This window comes from Nerophis lumbriciformis, linkage group LG01, assembly GCF_033978685.3.
Source record: "Nerophis lumbriciformis linkage group LG01, RoL_Nlum_v2.1, whole genome shotgun sequence".
NCBI lineage: Eukaryota > Metazoa > Chordata > Actinopteri > Syngnathiformes > Syngnathidae > Nerophis > Nerophis lumbriciformis.
Window position 1 is genome coordinate 28,931,513 of NC_084548.2, and position 25,295 is coordinate 28,956,807.

The window sequence follows — 25,295 nt, forward strand, 5'->3', positions numbered from 1 at the left end:
GACTTGTAATCTCACTAGAAAGATGTCCAGGCATCAAGTACTTGTCTCTGGTCCCCAGCCTGCGAGAGGCAATGATTAGAGGTATAGTAGATTTGTCTCGCTTAACAAGTGGCTGGCTAGTTTTTGTAGAGAACAGGGACTAACGTTTATTGCTAAGTGGCCCTCTTTCTGGGGAAAACCGGGCTTGCCGATGAGGGATGGCCTTCACCGTAACCGGGAAGTCGCCATCACTCAAAAAATCTCACCAGGACCCACACTTTGTCGACTATTGCAACATAACATACATAAGTAACAAACAGCATAATAACAACATAGCTGTAAACCAAGGAAGGCACACACTCCATACACAAAGCCTAACCAGGCGTTTTTCTCTCTCAAGGAATTCCATCCATCCATCCATTTCTACCGCTTATTCCCTTTGGGGTTGCGGGGGGCGCTGGAGCCTATCTCAGCTACAATCGGGCGGAAGGCGGGGTACACCCTGGACAAGTCGCCACCTCATCGCAGGGCCAACACAGATAGACAGACAACATTCACACTCACATCCACACACTAGGGCCAATTTAGTGTTGCCAATCAACTTATCCCCAGGTGCATGTCTTTGGAGGTGGAAGGAAGCCGGAGTACCCGGAGGGAACCCACGCAGTCACGGGGAGAACATGCAAACTCCACACAGAAAGATCCCGAGCCCGGGATTGAACCCAAGACTACTCAGGACCTTCGTATTGTGAGGCAGATGCACTAACCCCTCTGCCACCGTGAAGCCCCTCTCTCAAGGAATTCTGAAATAAAATCATGTCTGCAGCCCAGAACACACTACACATTTCCGCAGTTTTAGTTTAGAGATAAGGAAAGATTGGCCTGGCCCATTAGCATACCTCTTTATGTTTGTGAACTTTATAGTCTATACATTTAGAGTGATGTGATAATCAAACACTCTAGAAGTCTTGAATGAAAGATTATATAAGAGAAATGACAGAGTGTGTGTACCTTCAGTGCTGAATGATGAGCAGAGGCAGAGTTTGGAGTGGTTTCTTTAGCTCGCTTTCCATTTTTATGTACTCACTGTCTACTGTGTCCAGGTACGTGGAAAATGTTTTTCGTGCCATTTGCTGTTTGATGCCTGATATCATGATAATTAGCTGCCTGAAAGCGGGTGACTCCACTGTAGAAATAGCCTGCATGTCTTCTAGCACATATACTGCAATGGCTCTATCAATGTTGTCCTGGCTAGCAGTCCCGTTAAAATCCAGCCGCTGTAGCTTGGATGGTGTTGGAGGTGAAGTGTGTCTCTCTTTACTAGCTTCGTCGAAGCATGTTGCTTTTGTAGCTGTTTCAGCAGATTTAAATTGCTGTTTTGGGCAGTAGATAGGATCGTTGATCCAAGACACAACTTACATTGAACTAAAATGTTCTTTTCTTTGTGCTCGACAAAAGAAAAGTACGGTAGTGAGAATATCTCCATGTTAAGAAACTCGACTTTGGCTCCGCCATGATGTCTTGTTAGTAAACACAGACACGCACGCACACACACACAGCGCGCCTCTTCTCCCGCGCCTCTTCTGCAGCTCTCCAGTAAAACACACACAGATCTTCTCAGTTTCTAGCCGATACTACATAAAAAATTACGTAAAATAATGCAGTAACGCATCATGTAGTAACGGTAACTGAGTTACTGAATATAAAAAATAACGCGTTAGACTACTAGTTGCTGCCGAAAATAACAGCGTTAGTCCCAACACTGATTGTTAGAAACCTTTTTAAGTTTTCAAATGTGTTATCTGACCAAATAATCCTTCATGGCGAGGGTGTTTAATGCAGTCATTTACAGTCTTCAGCTTGTTTGTTTATTGGCCCTTTGCATGCTGTACAAATAAAATTACTATCTAACTATCATACGTATACAAATAAGACAAATGTATGCTATTTACCTGTTGTTTTCTTTTACTTCAAGTGCTTCTGTGAGTTCTGTGTGTTTAGTAAAACAAGATGAAGAAATAATAATCCAATATTCTTCCAATTATTGGTGGAACAAGCATGGACAGCCAAGAAGAACGTAACAGCTGCTACTCAATCCAATTAATAACCTATCAGACGGATCACTTTTTGGCGATGGACAATTTGGCTCGATGTAATCTTTCCATCAACAAGCGATCAGTGGCAGAACATCTCGCCATGACTGTCGTTATTTCTGATTCGTTCCGCCGCTCAATGGCCGCATCTGCTGCCCCCTCGAGGTCACTGATGAGAAGAAGAGCAGGAGGCTTTTCTTTCCAGCATAGAAATAATACAAGATGATATCTTACCTTATAGCCAGGTGACCTTTGACCTTCTGCTCAGGCGTCACTCTGGAAACATACTTCTTGGCTTCATACTTGTTATTTCTCTTCATGCAGACCTCCACAAAGGCCTGAAGACCACACACAATAAATGTTCCTCAAGGAAGTTCCCATTATTTTTGTAGGGGGAGGGGCTTCCACTCACCAGGTAGCCAATCGGAGACTTTTTATTCTTTGAGAACTTCTCCAACTCGTCCCACTCCTCTTTCTCTGCCAAAGCTTTCAGTTTCAACCACCAATACCTGCAAGGAAACAAATGTATCACTTTCATCTCCACCATTTAAACCTTCAGTTTCATTTTACAAATGTTATGTAATAGTAAGCAATAGAAAGGTAAACGTAATTAACAAAGAAACATGACCATGCAGGCACAGAAATGACACTGGGTGGTGCCTAATATAAGAGGAGGGACACCACTGGGTAAGAATTTAGTAATTAAAGATTGTTGAATAATAACAATATTACAATCAAAGATCCATAATACAATGCTGTTGCCTTGGACTCAAGCACATGGAGGGCACACAAACCAGAGTGAAAATGTTGCATACATGGGCTGTTATCGCCTGTGGAAATGGTTCCATTGTGGATTTTGAAAAAAAGTTCTTAGAAAATTGCTAGGATAGTTAATCATAAAGTAAAAAAAAGTTGTTAAACAAAAAAACGCAGAAAAAGGTTGCTGCTGTGTTGAAATGGCTGCTCTCCATATTAGCCTCGCTAAATAGTATCAATAAACTACATCAACAAATCTCTTATATTCTATAGCAACAACATACTGTATGTTGATATCTCTAAATATTGTTACAACCAAACATTGCTGGACAACAGGCACTTAAAAACCAAATACATTTTTTATCAAAACATTAACTTCACACCAATAAAGCAAAAAAACATGTTTGGCTTGCAGCAAGAGGTCAACTGCAAAAATGTGCTTATGTTATAAGCGAATTTCTTGACAACACAGATAAACTAAGATTGTACAACATTCACCAAGGCCTATTAACTACATACTTTGGGGGCGGCACAGCTCAGAGGGTAAAGCAGCCATGCCAGTAACTTGAGGGTTACAGGTTCAATTCCAGACTAGTCACTGTTGTGTCTTTGACCATGCTCTCAGTGCCAACTACACTGGTATAAATGTAGCTTAAAAAACAAGTAGATAATGGGTTTCACTAAGTAAAAGCGCTTTGAGTCTCTAGAAAACAGCACTATATAAATATAATTCACTTCAAACGTCACTTAAAAAAAAATACACGGGAACATCTCATTGAGATTTAGAATCTCTTTTTCAAGGGAGGCCTACTACATTCATACACCAGTGTGGGTGGTACTGAGAGCAAGGTGGGAGAGGTGTCTTGCCCAAGGACACAATGGCAATGACATGGAAGCTGCATTTGTACCAAGAACCATGAAGTCTTTGGACGACTGATCTCCCATCTGAGCCACGCCGCCCCTACTTACCAATGCAAAGAAAAGTCCAACATTATCTTTCATGGTCTGATTCATGTACCATCCAGATGTAAAGAAATTATGTGCCGCCATACTTTTGTACTTCTGCTCCTTGCGGATGTGGAAGAACGAGTGGGAGACAAGATAGTTTGAAAAGTTAACTTCGGTGAGGTTGAATCTTTTCAAATCGTATTTCTTCTTAATTGTGTATGCATCCACTCCATCACATTTAGATATTTTTTTATGATATCTGGCTTGTATATTCGCCTCTAAACCATTGAAATACTTTTGGCTGATGGAGGTAAATGGTACAAACCCTGTTTCCATATGAGTTGGGAAATTGTGTTAGATGTAAATATAAACGGAATACAATGATTTGCAAATCATTTTCAACCCATATTCAGTTGAATATGCTACAAAGACAACATATTTGATGTTCAAACTGATAAACATTTTTTTTGTTTGCAAATAATCATCAACTTTAGAATTTGATGCCAGCAACACGTGACAAAGAAGTTGGGAAAGGTGGCAATAAATACTGATAAAGTTGAGGAATGCTCATCAAACACTTATTTGGAACATCCCACAGGTGAGCAGGCAAATTGGGAACAGGTGGGTGCCATGATTGGGTATAAAAGTAGATTCCATGAAATGCCCAGTCATTCACAAACAAGGATGGGGCGAGGGTCACCACTTTGTCAACAAATGCGTGAGCAAATTGTTGAACAGTTTAAGAAAAACCTTTCTCAACCAGCTATTGCAAGGAATTTAGGGATTTCACCATCTACGGTCCGTAATATCACCAAAGGGTTCAGAGAATCTGGAGAAATCACTGCACGTAAGCAGCTAAGCCCGTGACCTTCGATCCCTCAGGCTGTACTGCATCAACAAGCGACATCACGTGTTACATCAACGTGGCTTCATAGTAAAAGAGTGCGGGTACTAGACTGGCCTGCCTGTAGTCCAGACCTGTCTCCCATTGAAAATGTGTGGCGCATTATGACGCCTAAAATACCACAACAAAGACCCCCGGACTGTTGAACAACTTAAGCTGTACATCAAGCAAGAATGGGAAATAATTCCACCTGAGAAGCTTAAAAAATGTGTCTCCTCAGTTCCCAAACGTTTACTGAGTGTTGTTAAAAGGAAAGGCCATGTAACACAGTGGTGAACATGCCCTTTCCCAACTACCGTATTTTCCGCACTATAAGGCGCACCGGATTATTAGCCGCACCTTCTATGAATTACATATTTCATAATTTTGTCCACCAATAAGCCGCCCCGGACTATAAGCCGCGCCTACGCTGCGCTAAAGTGAATGTCAAAAAAACGCTGCGCTAAAGTGAATGTCAAAAAAACAGTCAGATAGTTCAGTCAAACTTTAATAATATATTGAAAACCAGCGTTCTAACAACTCTGTCCCAAAATGTACGCAAATGTGCAATCACAAACATAGTAAAATTCAAAATGGTGTAGAGCAATAGTAACATAATGTTGCTCGAACGTTAATGTCACAACACACAAAATAAACATAGCGCTCACCTTCTGAAGTTATTCTTCATTCGTAAATCCTTCGAATTCTTCGTCTTCGGTGTCCGAATTGAAAAGTTGCGCAAGCGTGGTATCCAAAATGGCCGGTTCCGTCTCGTCGAAGTCATCGGGAGTCAGTGTCGCTGTTGTTCTGTGAATCCTGCCTTCCGGAAAGCTCGGACCACAGTTGTGACCGAAATATCTGCCCAGGCATTTACGATCCACTGGCAAATGTTGGCGTATGTCGTCCGGCGCTGTCTGCCCGTCTTAGTGAAGGTGTGTTCGCCTTCGGAGCTGTGTGAAAAAAGCCACCCGGCCTCTTCGCGTAAACTTCCCTTAACCACTCGCTCATCTTTTCTTCATCCATCCATCCCTTCGAGTTAGCTTTTATGATGACGCCGGCTGGAAAGGCCTCTTTTGGCAAGGTCTTCCTTTTGAATATCACCATGGGTGGAAGTTAGCATGGCAAGCTAGAACCACAGTGAAGGATGACTTCTCATTCCCTGTGGTGCGAATATTCACCGTACGTGCTCCCGTTCCACAGTGCGGTTCACAGGAATATCAGTTGCTGTGAAATACGGTAGTAATCCGTGTGCGGATGGAGAGATTGCGTCTTTTTATGAACCGGATCCTTGTCCTTTGTAGGAGCCATTTTGTGGTCTTTACAGATGTAAACAGGAAATGAAACGTACGGTGATATCCGCGCGTTTTTTCTTCTTCTTCCGGGGGCGGGTGGTTGCTTAAAGCGCTTCCTGTTCTATGGGGGCGGGTGCTTTCCTTGGCGGTTGCTTGCGTAGAAGAAGAAGCGCTTCCTGTTCTACCGGGAAAAAAGATGGCGGCTGTTTACCGAAGTTGCGAGATCGAAACTTTATGAAAATTAATCGTAATAAAGCGCACCGGGTTATAAGGCGCACTGTTAGCTTTTGAGAAAATTTGTGGTTTTTAGGTGCGCCTTATAGTGCGGAAAATACGGTACTTTGGCATGTGTTGCAGCCATAAAATTCTTAGTTAATTATTATTTGCAAAAAAAAAATTAAGTTTATGAGTTTGAACATCAAATATCTTGTCTTTGTAGTGCATTCAATTGAATATGGGTTGAAAAGGATTTGCAAATCATTGTATTCCGTTTATATTTACATCTCACACAATTTCCCAACTCATATGGAAACGGGGTTTGTAAATGGATTTTAGGAGCGCTTTGACAGTATTACCAACTGATGACGCAGCACCAGGAGCAACTGGAGTTTCAGTATATTGCTCAAGGTAGGGCTGGGCGATATGGCAAAAAATATGATCCCCATTAATTTTTCCATATCATTTGATCTTGATTAATATGACAATTGTTTATTTTTTATTAAAGGATTATACGAGTACAGTTGCAACCCTACTGTTTACTTCTGCAGTATCTTCTACCAGACATTTCCGCCATCTTTGATCGAGGTAATACTGTACATGCTAACAGGTGACAACTGTCATTTCGTTCATATCTATAATTGTGTCTACTCGAGGTGCAACAGTACAGGTAACCCACACTACAGTGCGTACCTCGGTTTTAGGTCCACAGTTTTGCTTCTTTTTCGGTACGTTTTGTGGGGGTAAAGGGACAAATGTTTTTCCTCTCAAAGTTATTTTGTTATTTTGCTTGTGATCACAAACTTCTTTCTGCAATAAACAAAGTGTCAGTGGTGTACTGAATACTATATTATTATTGTTTCAAGTTAACATTTACTAAACAACACTTTCAAATGGTAAATTATTATTTGTATTACTTGTATACTCTGTGCTTTGGTAGACGGCAAGCATTGACCCAGATTGTGGAGTTTTTTTAAACTAATACTGTAGCTTATATTTAATAAAAATACATTGAAATGCAATTTGAATTTGAGGTACTGTATAATAATGTGTACCAACACATAAAACACGTTTTTAGGAACAAAATGTTTCTATCCACAAACTCAAAAATGATTTGAATGAAAAGTGTCAGCAGAGTTTTTTAGTAAATGTTGTATCAGAGGAGTTAAATCAGAAAAAACACAAACGAAAAGTTAGATTCTAAAATATTTAGATATACGTTTTTTTTCCTAATTAAATTTGTGGGTGTGTTTATTCTCCCAGTAGTTTAGTCACATAGATCTTCTGTGCCAGCCTGCGAGTCTGCATTCAGGACAGGATTACTGCACTGTGAGTTGCTGCAGTCAGTGAGACGAAAGTATGTCACTAAAGTTGCTGCTGCTCAGTTTAAATGTTATGTTTCAACTTCCATGCCAGTGTTAGCCATATTTATTTATTTAATGTTTTTGGGCTCTACTTTCAGTTGTGTAAGGGGTAAGCGGCAAAACGCTGATTGAACATTAATTACATTGTGATGAGCCTGACTCTAGCAACAGTGGACAGGGACGGTCGCGCAAACACACGTACACAAACATTCACACAAGTGAAATAAGTGAGTTAGTGAATTATATTTATATAGCGCTTTTCTCTAGAGACTCAAAGCACTTTACATAGTGACACCCATTATCTACATATTTAGGTTACATTTAAACCAGTGTGGGTGGCACTGGGAGCAGGTGGATAAAGTGTCTTGCCCAAGGACACAACAGCAGTGACTAAGATGGCAGAAGCGGGGATTAAACCTGAAACCCTCAAGTTGCTGGCACGGCCACCATAAACATACGTGCACGTACACACACATTCGCAAACACACACAGGATCACGGTCAATAAAGGCGGTTTGTTTCGTGCAGGATTATACCGAGCATCCTTGCTTACCTATGACGGTGTCTTCTACCAGACATTTCCGCCCAGTTTGATCGAGGTAATATATGCTAACAGCTGATCACCACTTTGGAACTCAAGTTAATCATGATCATCGATCACAATCCTATTATCGCCCAGCCATAGCTCAAGGATACTTCGACTTGGTACAGAGGGACTGAGGACCAAACAGGGAGCATTCCTCACCTTTTGTCAGGTACTTTGAAGTCTCTGTAAAGTTGATCTGTCTGCTTGTAAAGTCCCAACACAAGCAAAGTTTCCATGGTTGCCTGAACAGAAAGTGACATCACAGGGGTGAAGGCTGTTTTGTATGGTATTGATTTATCTGTAATGTCAGGCCCAAAAGCCCCACCTATTTCTCTATTAGCAGAGAAACACCCATTTAAACGCCCATTTATCTACCTGCAGTGACATGCCCAAAAGCCCTGCCCCCTTCTCATCATCTAGTTTCTTCTGGAAGCGGAGGAGGCGCATCTCGTCTTCGGTGGCCTGCATAGGTCAACGTTGGTTGAAGTTCAGTGTCATTTTCATCACTGACACACATCAAGTTGTTCTTGTCAAGTTGTTCTTACCTTGGCAGCAAAGTCATTTTTGGCTTTATTGAATTCATCCACAGCACTCTGAAGGAGTGAAAGACGGCTGTCCAATCTCTATGCACACACACACACACACACACACACACACACACACACACACACACACACACATACACATACATATACAGACACTTGGTGTGTGGCTTTCAAAAAGACAAAACAAACTAAAGAAACTAAGAAATAAAAATGTTGCACATCATGTAGCAAAAAAGTACAACATTTTAAACGTACAAATTACAAAAGTATTAGAGCGTTGCAAATGAAGGATAGAAACACCAAAGAAACATGTAACTTCAAAAGTCAAACCTTTTCTCTGTAACTGGCGGACACATAATAGTTGGCCAGCTCCTGATGGTCGTCATCCTGGTTATAGAGATCTCTCAGTGTTTCTTGTTCTTGCAGTTTACAAAACTGACACAGACACACACACACACACACACACACACACACACACAGGTTAGATGATTTGACCAAGCAGTCAAAGTCAGCTATTCAAGAAAAGGTGCAAGAGTACCTGTCTGTAGAGACTCAAAGCGACGGGCTGATTTCTTAGTGTCATGAAGAAATCTCCTCTGTTCATCTCGTTCTTCAAGTAACTTACTACAGTGTACACTGACACACACAGGCACACACAGAAAGAAAAATCATTTCTGTGTTTTTAGTCATTTAAGAGGTAATGTTAACCTACACGCTAGGTGTTTACTGTGCTGACATTCAACTTCCCAAAATAGTTGTGTCTCTTTATTTGTCGCACTTTCATGTAATGTACAGTTTCCATACACTTTCTCTAAGTCCATCGCTGGATGAACATGTGTCTCCAAAACACTTGGAGACTATAATGGTAAATTGATTTCCTCCTTGAAGGCACTCAAATAGCTTTGACACTATTACCACATTTACCTACTGATGACGCATCATCAGGAGCAACTGAGGGTTCAGTATCTTGCTCAAGTATACTGCGACGTGGTCACAGGGGGACTTAGGATCAAACCCACAACCTTCAGGTTGGGAGACAAGCCCTCTGCCACCTGAGCTAGGCTGCTACCTGTTGTTATAATTTCAGCTTGGTTAGCTATGTGGGTAGAGGGAGAGGTTGCTACATACTAATATCTAACTGCTAAAAGTAGAAGTGGGCTGGTCAAATGGATAACATACCTTTATACATACGTTTGTAGTATATATGCTGCACAAAACCCACCCGGAAGTGACGCCATTAGAAATAACTCGTTTAGTAGAAAGATGTTCATTACGCTAAAAAAAGAGGCATCGTTTACACTACACTAAAAACAAGACAACATTCAAACTATCATCATCATCATGGGGTATCAGGCCTGTTTGCAGGCATCGATGATCAGGGCTCTCCAGTCTTCTCTGTCGTCCGCCCTATGTATGAGTTCTATATTATTGATATTTCTGTTAACATTTCTTAGGCTGCTGATATATGTTGTTCATTGTCGACCTGGAGCTTTCTTTGCTGCTAGTTTTCCGGTTAACTTCAGTTTTTCTAAACTGTCTTTTCTAATGATATGTAAGAGGAATCTCAGCTGCCTATTTCGAATCGTTGCAATGAGAGATATCCCTGTTTTTGCCCACGCCAAACTATTCAGACTACAGAAACCATAAACATGCATCTGAGATGTCTAAGTTTATCGAGGACATTTTACACTATTTGTAGGATGTAATTTCTCTTATCGCCACTATTTAAAGTCACACAGTTCACCCAGCCTTAACGCCTGACAGAATGAGACCTCTTTTTCATCTAAACTACAAATGATCTTTGTACCCTATTCTTCCGTTTGGCTTAAGTGATGTTACGCATGTTTCTCTTATTTGTATTCTCCCATACAGACTGAGGACACGCCCACCCCGCGTAAAGGAGACACACACACGTAAGTTGTGAATGAAGGCCGGCTCATGTCATTCATTAATGAGGCAGACTTTGCCATGACGTCTTTTTTTGTCTGTGTGAGAATCATTCGACATGGAGTTTTTCTAACACTTGTGGTTGTCTTTGAAATCCGTGAAAAATATAACATTTTCAATATGAAAAGGCATTATCAATCCAGACCGCGGTACGATAGACTCCTATTCCTGGCTGGATGTGAATCCAGATGAAATCATAGAATAGATCAAACTTTCTTTCCCTTGTTATTCCCGTATTGGCACCCTGGTTTTATTTGTGATGTTAAGAGTTCTGTTTAGTACAACTGTTTGTGAAGCTGTGGCCCGTCAGAGGGTCTTGCACGCTCACCTTGATTCCCACCAAAGCAAAGACTCAGCCAGATAAAGGAGGTGCATTTTGATTTGTAATAGCTATTTCAGAGTGGCATTAAAGTTATTTTATCCTCATCTCAAAGGATGTTTCCAGTTGTCTCCAATTGAGGTCAACAGAGTAGATCAGATAGCTTTCTGTAAGTCTCTTATCATTTTATTATGTGATGTACACTGCATCCAAATTTTAAGTGTAACTTTAAGTCTCACCTTCCAGGGGCACTGGTGTTTTTCCAGCCAAGGAGGTGTGTAGGAACGAAATACTTAAGGCGATGGGAGAACGCGCGCAAGGCCAGATTTGACAGGGAACGCCCACAATTAAGGGTTGCACCACCCATTTCTTGGATGAAGGCGCGCGCAGTGACAGACTAACGTCAAAAGGGGGAGAATGCTGCATGGCTAGAATCCACGCAACTGCACAGCTTTGACTTAAGCACATGGGAGAATAGGGCACTTATTGATGTCGCTGCGGTCGTCATTAGCAGGCTATTCTTACGTCTGCTGAAACAAATTAATTGTTTTAAAATGGTCACGTATTTCTATCCAGAAAAAGTTAATTCTATCGTAAGTGTTTTATGGCCCTAGTATAAACATCCATCATATATATACCGTACACTCAAGATCATCTACTTTACAATCACATGTTCTACCTTCAACCACTCCAACATGATCTAAATAAGGTGTTTACATGCTGCTTTTAATCCAGATCATGCAATAATTAGTATTTTATTGACATACCCAGGTCAGTATCTCCACTCTCTACAGCTTTACTAAGAGCCAGCTGACTCCTCTTCATCTTCAGCAGAAGAGGAACTTGCTCACCGGACCTAGCCTCTGAGTCCAATAGCTGGGGAACAAACAAAGATGTTAGCATCACATCAATAAAACACATTTCTGTGAGGCAAAAAACATATTTGTCCGTGTGTGAGGGAGCGTTTGTACCTTGATGGCAAGCTCTGTGCGTCCGCATTCGTACGCTTTAGAAGCAATGTGTGAGTACGACACACCAGGCGAGTCTCCCACCTTCAGACACACTGCTCTGGCTATGGCTTCATCTGAAAGGTCTTTCTGCTGCACCTAGATAGGCCAACATGGAGAAGCACATAAAAAATATGTTCTTTGTGTGTCACAAGGTGGTTTAATGGGAGGAGTTAGAGAAAGTGGATCATACTTTGCATGCAGCCCAGTGCTTGAGAACTCTGCTGACTCCCTGATAATCTGGAATCTTCAGGTATCGACATATTTCTATCGCTAACTGATACATTTGACGGTACACCAACCTGCACACACAGACAGAAACATACGTCAATATACTAAAGTCAACAAAAAGGTACAATTAAAGTGGATTTACCTGTCAATCAGCACCTGCAGGGTGATCTGTTTGAATCTGAGATCACATGTAAAGGAGCTCACTGAATACACATGTACAGTGGATTTATAAATAACATGTAAATGAATGCAAAATAAATTAAATGTAAAATATACTTTTTTGTTAAGCAAGGTTTACGGCACATGAATCTGATAGCATATTTACCTAACAAAACATTTAGAGAGTGTAGACCTCTGCCAGGCCTTACCTCCCAATATTATAAAAGCCCTGAATGTGAACGATGATCCTGCGCACCCACAAAATGTAATCAATTGTTTCTTATCTCATTTCTGACAATTCTGGAAGTTGAATCAAAATCCTCCCATAACTTTGTGAGCCATCTTTAGCAAACAGAAAGAAACAGAGTGAAGTCTCTTGTCATTCATCCACTCTCTCTGACGGGGCTGCAAGCATACACACATCTAACTGACAAACCAACGGCAACAATTAAACAACCTCAATATATAAGACATAGAAGATTAATTTAAACTAACTTGAACACTAGAAAAAAATATTTGATACCTGTCCCTGCTTACTAAAATTCAACTTTAGCATGAAATAATTACAAATTTTCAGTAATGTAAATTTTTGTAACATATTTTTGTTACTCCGTATCACAACTATACTTGAACTTTATTGTATTTTAAAAACTTAACAAATTAGTTAAAGTTCACACTTTAGTTGTGTCTCTGGGTTTTCACTCAGTCCTGTTACCCAAACACATTACCCTCTCTGAAAAATGTGGAATATTTCACAAGTCACATTAACCACATGATGTTGCATCCAATATATTCTCTGCAGGCCATGGTGGCTGTTGTTTTTAAAACTATGTTTCACTATTTATATCAGACAAATAAGGGACAGCTTCCCAGTCCTGTTACTTCAGCGCTGGTTCTTGTCCCACGATGTACAAAAGGTGGTTTTGGCCAAGGCAAAAACTCCATAAATTACAGTGTTAAAAAAAAAATTCTTTAAGTTTGAACTTGTTAGGATACTGTGTGTGTGAGAGTGGCAGACCCACACTGCTCTCTCTGACAGCATTTAGCACTCGCAGCTCTCGACAGGTTGACACAAAGTGTTCGGGACTGAAGTCTGTCAGGAAACATTTACCGAAAGACGCCGCCTAATGGATGAGTGATTGTTTGAACACTTGTTAAAATCACACCAGCAAATGTCATGTTCATGAACAACAATAAATATTTCTCACCCGCAGCAGGGATTTCTGGGTATTGGGGTCATACTCATGTCCTGCCGCCTCCACACACTGTCTAACAGCCTCTCCTAGCATGTTTTGCTCCTTGATTTCACGCAGGTACTCGTCTGCCTTTTGACTGGATTTCTACACAAACACGCACACACAATCATTTTGGAAAAATAAACAGCTAATAAGACAGACAGAAGATGCAGTTAAACAATTGTATTCTAAGAGTCGCCTAGCTGAGCCACCCCAAAAAGGTTGAGTTATTTCTAATCTAATTTTACAACAGCAGTACTTTAAGCAGATTTTCATATAGAACAGGTTTCTACATAGTTCTAAAGTTATAAATAGCACTATATTATTTTTTGTGCTGTCAATCATAATTAGTTCTTAATCAGATGAATCACACTTTTGAATTTGGATATATCATGATTAATCACAGGTTATTAATCACTTGCATCATTTTAATTAATTTAAAACACCCAATATTTGGACAAAATGGCAATTATATTGTCAGAATATCAAACAGAATTAAAAAAAAAAGTTTTACTTCAATGTACTGCATTTATTTGCACAAAACGTGGTAACAGTTTTAGCTTAAGTCCCATTAGGGTGTTTTTGGAAGGGACATTTGCTAGCGACAGTCAGAGTCTCCTCACTCGTCTTTGCACTAACGTATGCATTGATCACTGACCGTATAACAACCTGCTCTGCTTTTCAGGTAACACTCCGCGGTTATGATAAAGGAACATGTGTTGGCAAAATAAATTGCGTGATTAATCTGCATTTACACATGATTCATTCGATAATTTTTGTGATTAATCACATTAGTTAACTCCTTTTTTTTTACAATCTTAGTCTTTTTACATGACGGCATGTAATTTTTGCATCTATATGGTCGATACCAGCGGTTCTCTGTATCGTGAATGGAATTGTGATTATTACTTTGTAGACTATTTAGATTCTTTTACAATCTTTTCTAAAATTAAAATATTTGAATAATTACATCAAACAAAATGTAACTGGGGAGGAGCGCTCATTTTATTGTTTGTGACGGAACAAACAAAACATTTTGCATTACAAGAAGTTAACACTTCAGCTCTTGCGTGATATATGCGCTCATCTTTCATATAACAAACAACCGGCTTCCTTAGCTAGTCAGCACACCGTGCATAAGAATAGACTGGCAGAGTGAACAGTCAATTTTCGTTCCATTGAGTTTGGTGACTACAGGTGAAACTCAAATAATTAGAATACCGTGCAAAAGTTCAATCATTTCAGCAATTTAACTTCAAATGCGTAACTAATAAGTGATATAAATTATTGCATGCAAAGTGAGATATATAAAGCCTTTATTTGTTGTAATTTTTATGATCATGGCTTATTACAGTTTTTGAAAACCCAACATTTTCTTAGATTTTCAATTTGAGGTTGTCATAAGCTGTAAACCACAATCATCAACATTATATCAAAAGAAGGCCTCCCTGTTTGGCACTCAGCATCAAGGGTTGGAATTGGGGGTTAAATCACCAAAAATGATTCCCGGGCGCGGCCACCACTGCTGCCCATTGCTCCCCTCACCTCCCAGGGGGTGAACAAGGGGATGGGTCAAATGCAGAGGACAAATCTCACAACACCTAGTGTGTGTGTGTGTGTGTGTGACAATCATTGGTACTTAAATATCTTGAGTTGCATGTTATTAGCCTATGTAATATATTAGTTTCACATTGTTAAATCTAATTGCTGGAATAAACAAATATTTGCACGATATCCTATTATTTTGAGTTTCACCTGTATATGCCTGTAAGTCGAAATGCAGTTTGCAGTTTTAGGTCACTTTAGTTCGGTTAAAATCTTGTATGTTTAACAAGTTTTACAAGTTCAAAACAATCACAGTGCTAATATTCGTTAACCTGTCAATGGGATTGTCTATTGTATGTTAGCATTAAGCTAGCTGGCATCATAAGTGTCATCCTTTATCCTGTTATTTGGTTTATACCAAACTCTATTGTCGATTTAATATGATTTTAATGTACTTTCCTTTGTGTGCTTAGTTCTACAGTAACTTAATTGTGGAGACTATCAGTTAACAACCTCAGGTTGGAAGTTTCTTTCATCTTTAATTTAAAGGACTGTTTACCGATCAGCCAAACTAAATTCTAATATTTAGGGATGGCAGAATACTATACCAAAGGTGTACAAAGTGCAGATTGTTTTACATTGTAGTAGTAAAATAAACAATGTTGGTGACTGTAGTCTATGGCCACTTTTGTGAGGTGCAGCAAAATATTGTTAACCAAACCAAACATACAAACATCCAACAGGGGAGCTAAAAGTTGCTACACTCTTGCTCTTGAGTCATGAGCCCACCCAAGAAACAACAACAACACAAGATTTTTCTTTAAATAGATGTGTAACTTTTTTCAGCCTTTTAAAAAATATATATGAATCATAACCAAATATGCATGCTCTAGCCACTATATGTGTGGGGCAATCATATCATATGTGCATAGCCCGAATGAAGAGGAGAGATGGCTGAGCACACACACTGTGCACATAAGAGGAAATTGAGACACTACCTCATATTCGCGGTGGGCCTCCAGCAGCAGCGCTCCAGGTGCCATGGAAGCAATTTTGAAGATGTCCTGACAGACAAGAGGAACCTCCTGGAGCAGCTCCTGATTGGTTGCGCTTATAATCCGGACGCCATCCAGCTCTCCGACGCAAACGCACTGACTTTCTAGAGGGAATCTGAAGTGGGGCTCAAGGGTCACACACTACTTCACAGAAATTTGAACAAAGGACCAAAACTCTAATGGTTACACAAGAGAAACTTGGCAGGATACTGGATGATGTCATTACACTGTCCAACCACTAAGAGGAGGCGATCCCACACCATAACCACGGATGGCTGCTGCGATTTTGACCTGCGACACCTGGCAACACACACACACACACACACACACACACACACACATGTGTAAAGTTTAGTGCAGGGAAGATTACCTATAGCATGCGCACGCACACATACACACACACAGGTAAGGTCTAGTACACGGATGGTAAGCAGGTAGTTGGACATATAGTACATACCAGACCATCTGTTTGGGTGGCGTCCTCACTTTAGTGTCAGCCTGACTCAGTTTGTCCTAAGGACACATTTATTCATCAATCATCCAGCGAGACCCCATGCCTCCAAAGAGATGCTTCATATGTAACAAGACAATATAGAGGTTTACCTGAAGGTTGGAGTAACCCATCCACACATGTCCAGTGTCAGTGAAAAGAGCCAGATACTTGTAACTAAACGACACACACATATGGACCACATTGCCAGACTGAGGACTGAGACCTGGAGCACACTGAAAACATGGACATGACATCATGTTACTTCCTGTCTGTCTGAACACATGTCTGTCTGTCTGTCTGTCTCACCACTGCAGTGCAGGACGTGTTGTCCAGGATGTATAGTTCCATCCCAACGACCAGCAATACTTTGGTCTGGCGGTCCTGAGTGAGGACAGACCAGCAGGATGGCAACCCCTGCAGGCCTAATGTGCAAGACGGACAATGTGAGAAAATTGATGCCAGGGCGCATGGTTACACAGGGGAGGTGTTACCTGGAACAGCGGGTAATCTCCTCAGTTTCAGATCACTTATGTTGGTTGCCAAGGTGAAGCGAAAAGAGCCTGTTACTATGGCAACACCTGTCCCATAAGGAGAATGGAACACTTTGGCTTCTAAAGCCTGAGACTGGACCACTTCCTACAGATCAAGGACATAAGGTTTATCATGCACACTATAAATATGAACAAATGGGTACTTCACCTGTCCCATGCTGAAGTGTCTCTTGAAGGATCCAAACAGGTCGTAGATCAGAACTGAACCGTCTTCTTGTATACACAACAACTCATCAGAGACTGTCCAACCTAGCTGAATCACAGGGCCACTCTTCCACTGCCCCACACACACACACACACACACACACACACACACACACACACACACACACACACACACACACACACACACACACACACACACACACGCACAAACACACACACACACACACACACACACACACAAAATGTCAGCACACCATGATTGGGCCGTTTGGGACAAGGAGAAGTGAATTATTTGGTTTAATGTCACACATGCTTACCGGGAAACTGGCAATCACAACTCCAGAAGCGGAATAAATCTCCAACTGAGGACGAGCACTTGGAGAACGTCTCACAGGTTCTCTGAGGAGAGCTGTTACACAATCAAACAAACAAAAAACAGCTGTAGCGCCAACTGTATTTGTGGATGTTTCAATGTATTCATTGCGGGCCGCTACAAATATATGCAAAAACATTCAATTCATGCAATCACTCCTCTCACAAGTCATTAAATTAAGAATCCCATTACTTTGCATAAAATAATCAGAAAGAATCCAAATAATACTGAAAATAACTCACATATTGAGAACAAATTTAGTAATAATAATATAATTCATGGGCAGCACGGTAGACCAGGGGTTAGTGCATGTGCCTCACAATACAAAGGTCCTGAGTAGTCCTGAGTTTAATCCCGGGCTCGGGATCTTTCTGTGTGGAGTTTGCATGTTCTCCCTGTGACTGTGTGGGTTCACTCCGGGTACTCCGGCTTCCTCCCACCTCCAAAAACATGCACCTGGGGATAGGTTGATTGGCAACACTAAAATGGCCCTAGTGTGTGAATGTGAGTGTGAATGTTGTCTGTCTATCTGTGTTGGGCCTGTGATGAGGTGGCGACTTGTCCAGGGTGTACCCCGCCTTGCGCCCGAATGCAGCTGAGATAGGCTCCAGTACCCCCCGCGACCCCAAAAGGGACAAGCGGTAGAAAATGGATGGATGGACGGAATATAATTTATCATATAAATAATGCAATTGCTCTTCTTGTAATTAATTAGTGACAGAAGCAGCTTTCGACTATTCTCCTGTACACACTGGATTTGTATTTCTGTTTTGTTTTCTTGCTGGGTTGAAAAGAGAAATGCGTCGACACGGTGTCGGATCAACAATGAGTCTCCAGACAGAAAGGTGTGACAGGGTGAAAAGGATGTAATACAATGCATCATCACAAGTAGCCCTGCAAGCAGACAGACAGAATACTTGTCTCCACAACCCCATTGACGTCACTACAGATTAGATTTACTGAACAAATACAGTAAATTCTGGGCGTCAGAGTGGCCATGAACGTGTGGTCCTAGTAGTTCTTTATCTCTGAGGATATCTGCAGTCGATCGCCAGTAGCCGAGGCCTTTGGATATGAAGAGGGGGTCTTTTACAAGATTCTTCTCCAGCCTTCATCAAATATCCTCACACCAGGGATAGTTTGCCTCCATAAGTGGTCAAAAAACGCATACTTTTGCCAGTAGGTTTGATCATGTATTCAATCTCGAAGAGAGAGGAATTGCAAAGTGTGAGCTCCAAGTTAAGATGCACTCATTCTTCTGGTTAAGGGCCAGACAGGTCACAAGTGGTAATGGAGAGTTTCATGATATGTGTCTCCACTCTAGTATTTATGTTAGAACAATACACAACCATGCAGCTAAGTGGCAGCAGTGCTCAACCTAATCAACAGGCTTCCTGTTCTACCTAGTAGAGGTAGTAAGTACACAGGAACACATGCGGACAGAATTAACGGCGGCAGAGGGATGGAGAAATGTATGGCAGGAACGAAAAGAAAATAAGAGGCGTTCGTTGTCAGCAGAAAGGAAAACATATGAGGAAGTAGACATACAGGGCAGGTAAAGGGCTAGACATCTCACGCAGTCCAGCCCTGTACCTACCGGCTTTGAACTGACGACTGCAAATCTCCACTAATTGTGATATAGTTCAGAACCGCTATCCATCAAGCTAAAATAAATGTATGTTTTTGGTGACTGGCTGCTCTATGCACCTAGGCTGTGTGAGGTCTATTTAATAGTGATGGGTTGATGAGGCGTCATGAAGCGTTTCGACACATTGCAAAACTGTATTGATACTGTGTCGAAACTGTGTCACTAAATACTGACATCTGCTGGACATTAAAAATCCCTACAGGCAACCTATGGACCGACTCAACTGACACTGATTTTATGACCTAGTATATAAACCAAGTCATTGTATTTCATTTAGGATTATTTCATATCTTCATTTAAATAAAAAAAATATTTTTATCTTTTTTAGATACAGTCAATAAATAATGTGAACATGTATCATAACATGGAAATCTAAGAGAACGTGTTGTGAATGAGGATGCTTGTGGATTGGGAATTTTTGTTTTTGTTTTTTTACACATTTTTATTTAAAAAAAAACAGTTTTTCCAACGTATTCAATTTTAGACGATTTCTCTTCTTAGTTATTATTTCTCCGGCTGTAGAAAAGACCCGCTCACAGGGCACAGAGGAGGCGTCAGTGCAACACAGTTCGCGTATCGGTCACGTGACCGAAACAGCTCATGATCGGTCACGTGACTTTCTAAAAGCGGTAAGCGCACCGACACAGGGTGTTGCTCTATGAGCTCGACGCATGCGCCGATACATCGGTGTTGCTGGACCCATCACTACTATTTAACATGCTGTACTGACCTGCTGGGGTTGATGTCGTGTTTGTGTGTGGGTGATGTTCAGAGTTCCCATGGTCATGAACGTACCACGCCTGGAAGGTGATTGGCGAATAAAGAGGAAGTGTTGTTGCAGAAATAAGGGAGGAGTATAGATGTGAGCGTGGGAGGAACCAGGTAAGTGTTGGAATTGAGCTGTGTTAGCATAGATCGTCAATAAAAGTAAAAAAAAAACCAGTGTCTGACTTTGTGTGCACTTCTATCACACGGCAACACTGCCTGGCATCCCTTATACATAAACACTGTGCTTGTTTGTTGTATTCTGTTGTTGTAACAGGTATAAACATGCTACTGTCAGAAGTTAATAAGCTGTGCTGTTATAGTTTGCAGCTCCAGACTATTTTTATTTGGTGGAAGAGGGGAAATGGCTCTTTTGAGAATAAAGGTTGCCAACACCCAGTTTAGAGTGAACACACTATTAATGTACTTGCATTGTGAGTGTACCTAATGCGTGTAGTGTACCAATAGTGTACTTGCATTGTAAGTGTACCTAATGCCTGTAGTTTACCAATAGTGTACTTGCATTGTGAATGTACCTAATGTGTGTAGTGTACCAATAGAGTACTTGCATTGTAAGTGTACCTAATGCCTGTAGTGTACCAATAGAGTACTTGCATTGTGAGTGTACCTAATGCCTGTAGTGTACCAATAGAGTACTTGCATTGTGAGTGTACCTAATGTGTGTAGTGTACCGATAGAGTACTTGCATTGTAAGTGTACCTAATGCCTGTAGTGTACCAATAGAGTACTTGCATTGTGAGTGTACCTAATGTGTGTAGTGTACCGATAGAGTACTTGCATTGTAAGTGTACCTAATGCCTGTAGTGTACCAATAGTGTACTTGCATTGTAAGTGTACCTAATGCGTGTAGTGTACCAATAGAGTACTTGCATTGTGAGCTGTGTTAGCATAGATTGTCAATAAAAGTTAAAAAAAAAAACAGCGTCTGACTTTGTGTGCACTTCTATCACACGGCAACACTGCCTGGCATCCCTTATACATAAACACTGTGCTTGTTTGTTGTATTCTGTTGTTGTAATAGGTATAAACATGCTACTGTCAGAAGTTAATCAGCTGTGCTGTTATAGTTTGCAGCTCCAGACTATTTTTATTTGGTGGAAGAGGGGAAATGGCTCTTTTGAGAGTAAAGGTTGCCAACACCCGGTTTAGAGTGAATACACTATAAGTGTACTTGCATTGTGAGTGTACCTAATGCGTGTAGTGTACCAATAGAGTACCGTATTTTTCTAAGTATAAGTCGCACCGGAGTATAAGTCGCACCTGCCGAAAATGCATAGTAAAAAAGGAAAAAAACATATATAAGTCGCACTGGAGCCCGGCCAAACTATGAAAAAAACTGCGACTTATAGTTCGAAAAATACGGTACTTGCATTGTAAGTGTACCTAATGCATGTAGTGTACCAATAGAGTACTTGCATTGTGAGTGTACCTAATGCGTGTAGTGTACCAATAAAGTACTTGCATTGTAAGTGTACCTAATAAATGATAAATGGGTTGTACTTGTATAGCGCTTTTCTACCTTCAAGGTACTCAAAGCGCTTTGACACTACTTCCACATTTACCCATTCACACACACATTCACACACTGATGGAGGGAGCTGCCATGCAAGGCGCTAACCAGCACCCATCAGGAGCAAGGGTGAAGTGTCTTGCTCAGGACACAACGGACATGACGTGGTTGGTACTAGGTGGGGATTGAACCAGGGACCCTCGGGTCGCGCACGGCCACTCTTCCACTGCGCCACGCCGTCCCTGCGTGTAGTGTACCAATAAAGTACTTGCATTGTGAGTGTACCCAATGCGTGTAGTGTACCAATAGAGTACTTGCATTGTGAGTGTACCTAATGCGTGTAGTGTACCAATAGAGTACTTGCATTGTAAGTGTACCTAATGCATGTAGTGTACCAATAGTGTACTTGCATTGTGAGTGTACTTAATGCATGTAGTGTACCAATATAGTACTTGCATTGTGAGTGTACTTGATGCGTGTATTGTGCCAATAGAGTACTTGCATTGTGAGTGTACTTGATGCGTGTAGTGTACCAATAGAGTACTTGCATTGTGAGTGTACTTAATGCCTGTAGTGTACTTGCATTGTGAGTGTACCAATAGTGTACTTGCATGGTGTGTGTACCTATAGGTCCGCCATAAGGTGCTGCCGCCACTAAGCAGTCTTTGAGTCCGTCTCTCAGGTTCCAACTCATCACGTACAATTCTGTTTTACTGCATGGACACAAGCAAACACACACAATCTGTCAGATTAATTAACAGTGTCACATGACTGTGAAAGTATGATGAAATATTTACTTGAATCCTTTTCATTACAACGTTAATCAAAGATGTTTGTAAACGATGCAAATGACAACTTAATGGAGTATGAGAGCTAAAAGGGTTAAAAATAGTAGCTTGTGAGGATAGCTGTGGCTAAGTCTAATGTTTATTATTAATAGTAGTAGCACTAGTGAGTTGTGCTGATGATGATTAATTTACCGGTAAAAAGCGTCTCCTAACGGATTCCAGTTGGCTGTTATCAGCGCCATGCTGATGTAATATTTATTTAATTAAGGCCGACAATTGTACGATGTAACAATATGTAAATAATATATTTACTCCGGAAAGATTGGTCAGCTGATTACTTCTTCTTCGTCTACTTCCTCATATTTTTTTCTTTCGGCACACAACTTGATAAGCAAACTACCGCCACCTGTTGGACAGGAGTGTGATACAGTAGCGTGGCAGAAAAGTGGGGGGAAGTATATGGCTCGATAAAGCATGATATGAGTATTTTATGACAACATATACAATACAGTAACCCTTTTGTATTAACATTTCAGTTAATAATTACAGAGAACAAAAAAGAATGTCATGTTTAACCCTTAAGTTACTGGTAAAAATGTTGCTTTAATTTTAGATAGATAGATAGTACTTTATTGATTATTAATGTATTGATTATTGATTTATTAATTATTGATTTATTGATTCCTTCAGGAGAGTTCACTCAGTTCCTTCTCATTATGTTAGTACATGCTGTCAAAATATATAAAATGAGAACATAAACCAGTTTAATAGTTCCATAATTTTGCTATTATGCTCGCAAGTCCTGTATACAACATCAATAACTTCTTTAGTTCCTGCTCGACCTTGTTCTCGAGTCAACATGTTTTTAAAGGTTGTACAGAAGTCTTCCTGTGTCGGTCCTGTGTCCCAATACTCTCATCAAGACTTCTGCTTCTTTATGATCGCTTCAGCCTTTACTAGGTGGAAAGTTTATTTTCTGTTTCTGATTTGAGTGATTGTTTGGCCAGAACATAAAATTTTTTTTTTTGCAGAAAAAAAGTACAAAAGTATTTCATTGATTGCTGTATGCGTTTAAAATACAAATTGCAAATAAAGAATACATTTTGAAAAATAGAATAAATAAAAGGCAATGTTGCAAAGGTAAAAACCAAAGTGCTGTGGAAAAGAAAGAGGCTGTAGGAATAAAACAACGAGGCACAATAGGAAGAATTGAGTAAAAACTAAACATTGTTGTTTTGTTGCTTTGTCAACAAAATAGTTTGCTAGTCTAAATTTGTATGTTTTCTTGTGTAGTGCTTGTGTTTATTCTCCTAACCTGAATGTAAGATTTATGATTTAACCCATGCTTCATCATTATAGTCTATTTGTCGTTTATTGTGTAAACATCTTTTTTGTTCCCGCTGCCTTTGTTTACACACAATGTCTACATACTGTGTTTAATGTGTCATTGTCACTTAATTTTCTATTTAATTTCCTGCTATTCTGGTGTGTGCCAGAACGCATGACGAGTGTTGATCAAATCAGGTGAATCATTCCCAAAAGGTGACCAAAACTACTGGATCTAACTTATTTACTCTAACAGTATTGTTTATATATTATATTATGTCTATCTAAAAATATTATCTTCCCAGAAACTGCCTGTGCATGTATGTCCTCTGTATGCAATAGTGATGAATAAAGTGAGAATACAGGTATGTTGTTCTATTGGGCTAAAACAATGTATGGTATGACGGTCAGGAAGTTACCGCTAAGTCTATTGTGCGACTTCCTTTTTGTGAATGCATGCAGTATGAAATACTTTCTGCTCTGTTCTGTACTAGAGTGAACACAGTTACTACAAATAAAAAGCACATATAGGTCTTTCATTATAAAAAGATAACAACTATGTCTCCACAGTCTTATAGAAAGGATCCATATCACTTGTTTAAAACTAGAGATAGTAAAAATTTAAAATAAAAACGCTTTATATGACGCTGACCTAAGGTGGCTGCTGTTATATTTAAGTATCAGAAGTACAAAAACTAAAAATGTACTTGAGTATAGAAAAAGTAGCCTATAACGAAAAAGAAAAAGCGTCAACATAAAATTACGAGAGAAATGAATTACACAAGTATATATTGTTTTTCAATTACCTACATTTTAAAAAGTCGTTTTTGTTTTCTCTGTCTGTATGGAGTATGAAATCAGAAAACAACAACCAATCACACACATTCTTTTTCTTTTTCCTTGGAATGACTGGCATATTTCTTGCAGCCATTAAGGTAACAAGTAGTGATGATGCTCATTGGAAATGTCTTTGAGTAAAAGTATCCACTTTATTTAGAAAATGTACAAAAGTACTTGTAAAAGTCGGAACTAGAATACATAGTAAAATACAAAACATAAAAAATGACTTAAGTAGTTTGCAATACTGTTACTCTGTATCTCATGTATGAATAAATAAAGTGTACGAGTAAAGAATGAAACCTGGTTTCTAAAGCAAGTTTTAAAAGATGTGTGGGACTACTTTCTTTCCATATGACTTCATGTAGAAAGCATGAAGGCGAGACATCCCCCAGCTCTGTGTTGTCATGGTAACAGGCGGAAAGATAATTAACTCTTTCCTCGGCCTACTTGAGTGCAGGTCTTTCCGATCCTACTAAACTATTGAACTTTTCTCACACAAGGATATGTTTTAATACTTAGATTTTCTTCTGCGTTTTAATCCCTTTTATAATCGACAAAACCAAAAACCAGTGAAGTTGGCACGTCGTGTAAATCGTAAATAAAAACCGGATATAACGATTTGCAAATCCTTTTCAACCTATATTCAATTGAGTACA

The 25,295-nt window shown here is 40.1% G+C and overlaps 1 protein-coding gene across 1 annotated transcript; it reads right to left on the bottom strand.

Moving 5' to 3' along the window:
• Positions 1–1,777: 1,777 nt before the first annotated feature.
• vps16 (VPS16 core subunit of CORVET and HOPS complexes) lies at positions 1,778–22,815 on the bottom strand. Its single transcript, XM_061978663.2, has 24 exons — positions 22,666–22,815; positions 22,310–22,398; positions 17,686–17,777; positions 17,352–17,480; positions 17,144–17,288; positions 16,959–17,074; positions 16,763–16,885; positions 16,617–16,672; positions 16,370–16,459; positions 16,103–16,274; positions 13,533–13,664; positions 13,321–13,448; positions 12,308–12,343; positions 12,128–12,236; positions 11,899–12,033; positions 11,695–11,803; positions 9,200–9,297; positions 8,992–9,096; positions 8,662–8,739; positions 8,492–8,578; positions 8,276–8,358; positions 2,485–2,581; positions 2,307–2,410; positions 1,778–2,241 (listed from the first exon to the last, which is right to left on the bottom strand). The coding sequence occupies exons 1-24, from the start codon at positions 22,713–22,715 to the stop codon at positions 2,100–2,102; spliced, it is 2,505 nt and encodes an 834-aa protein (XP_061834647.1). The 5' UTR covers positions 22,716–22,815; the 3' UTR covers positions 1,778–2,099.
• Between the last annotated feature and the right edge of the window lie 2,480 nt (positions 22,816–25,295).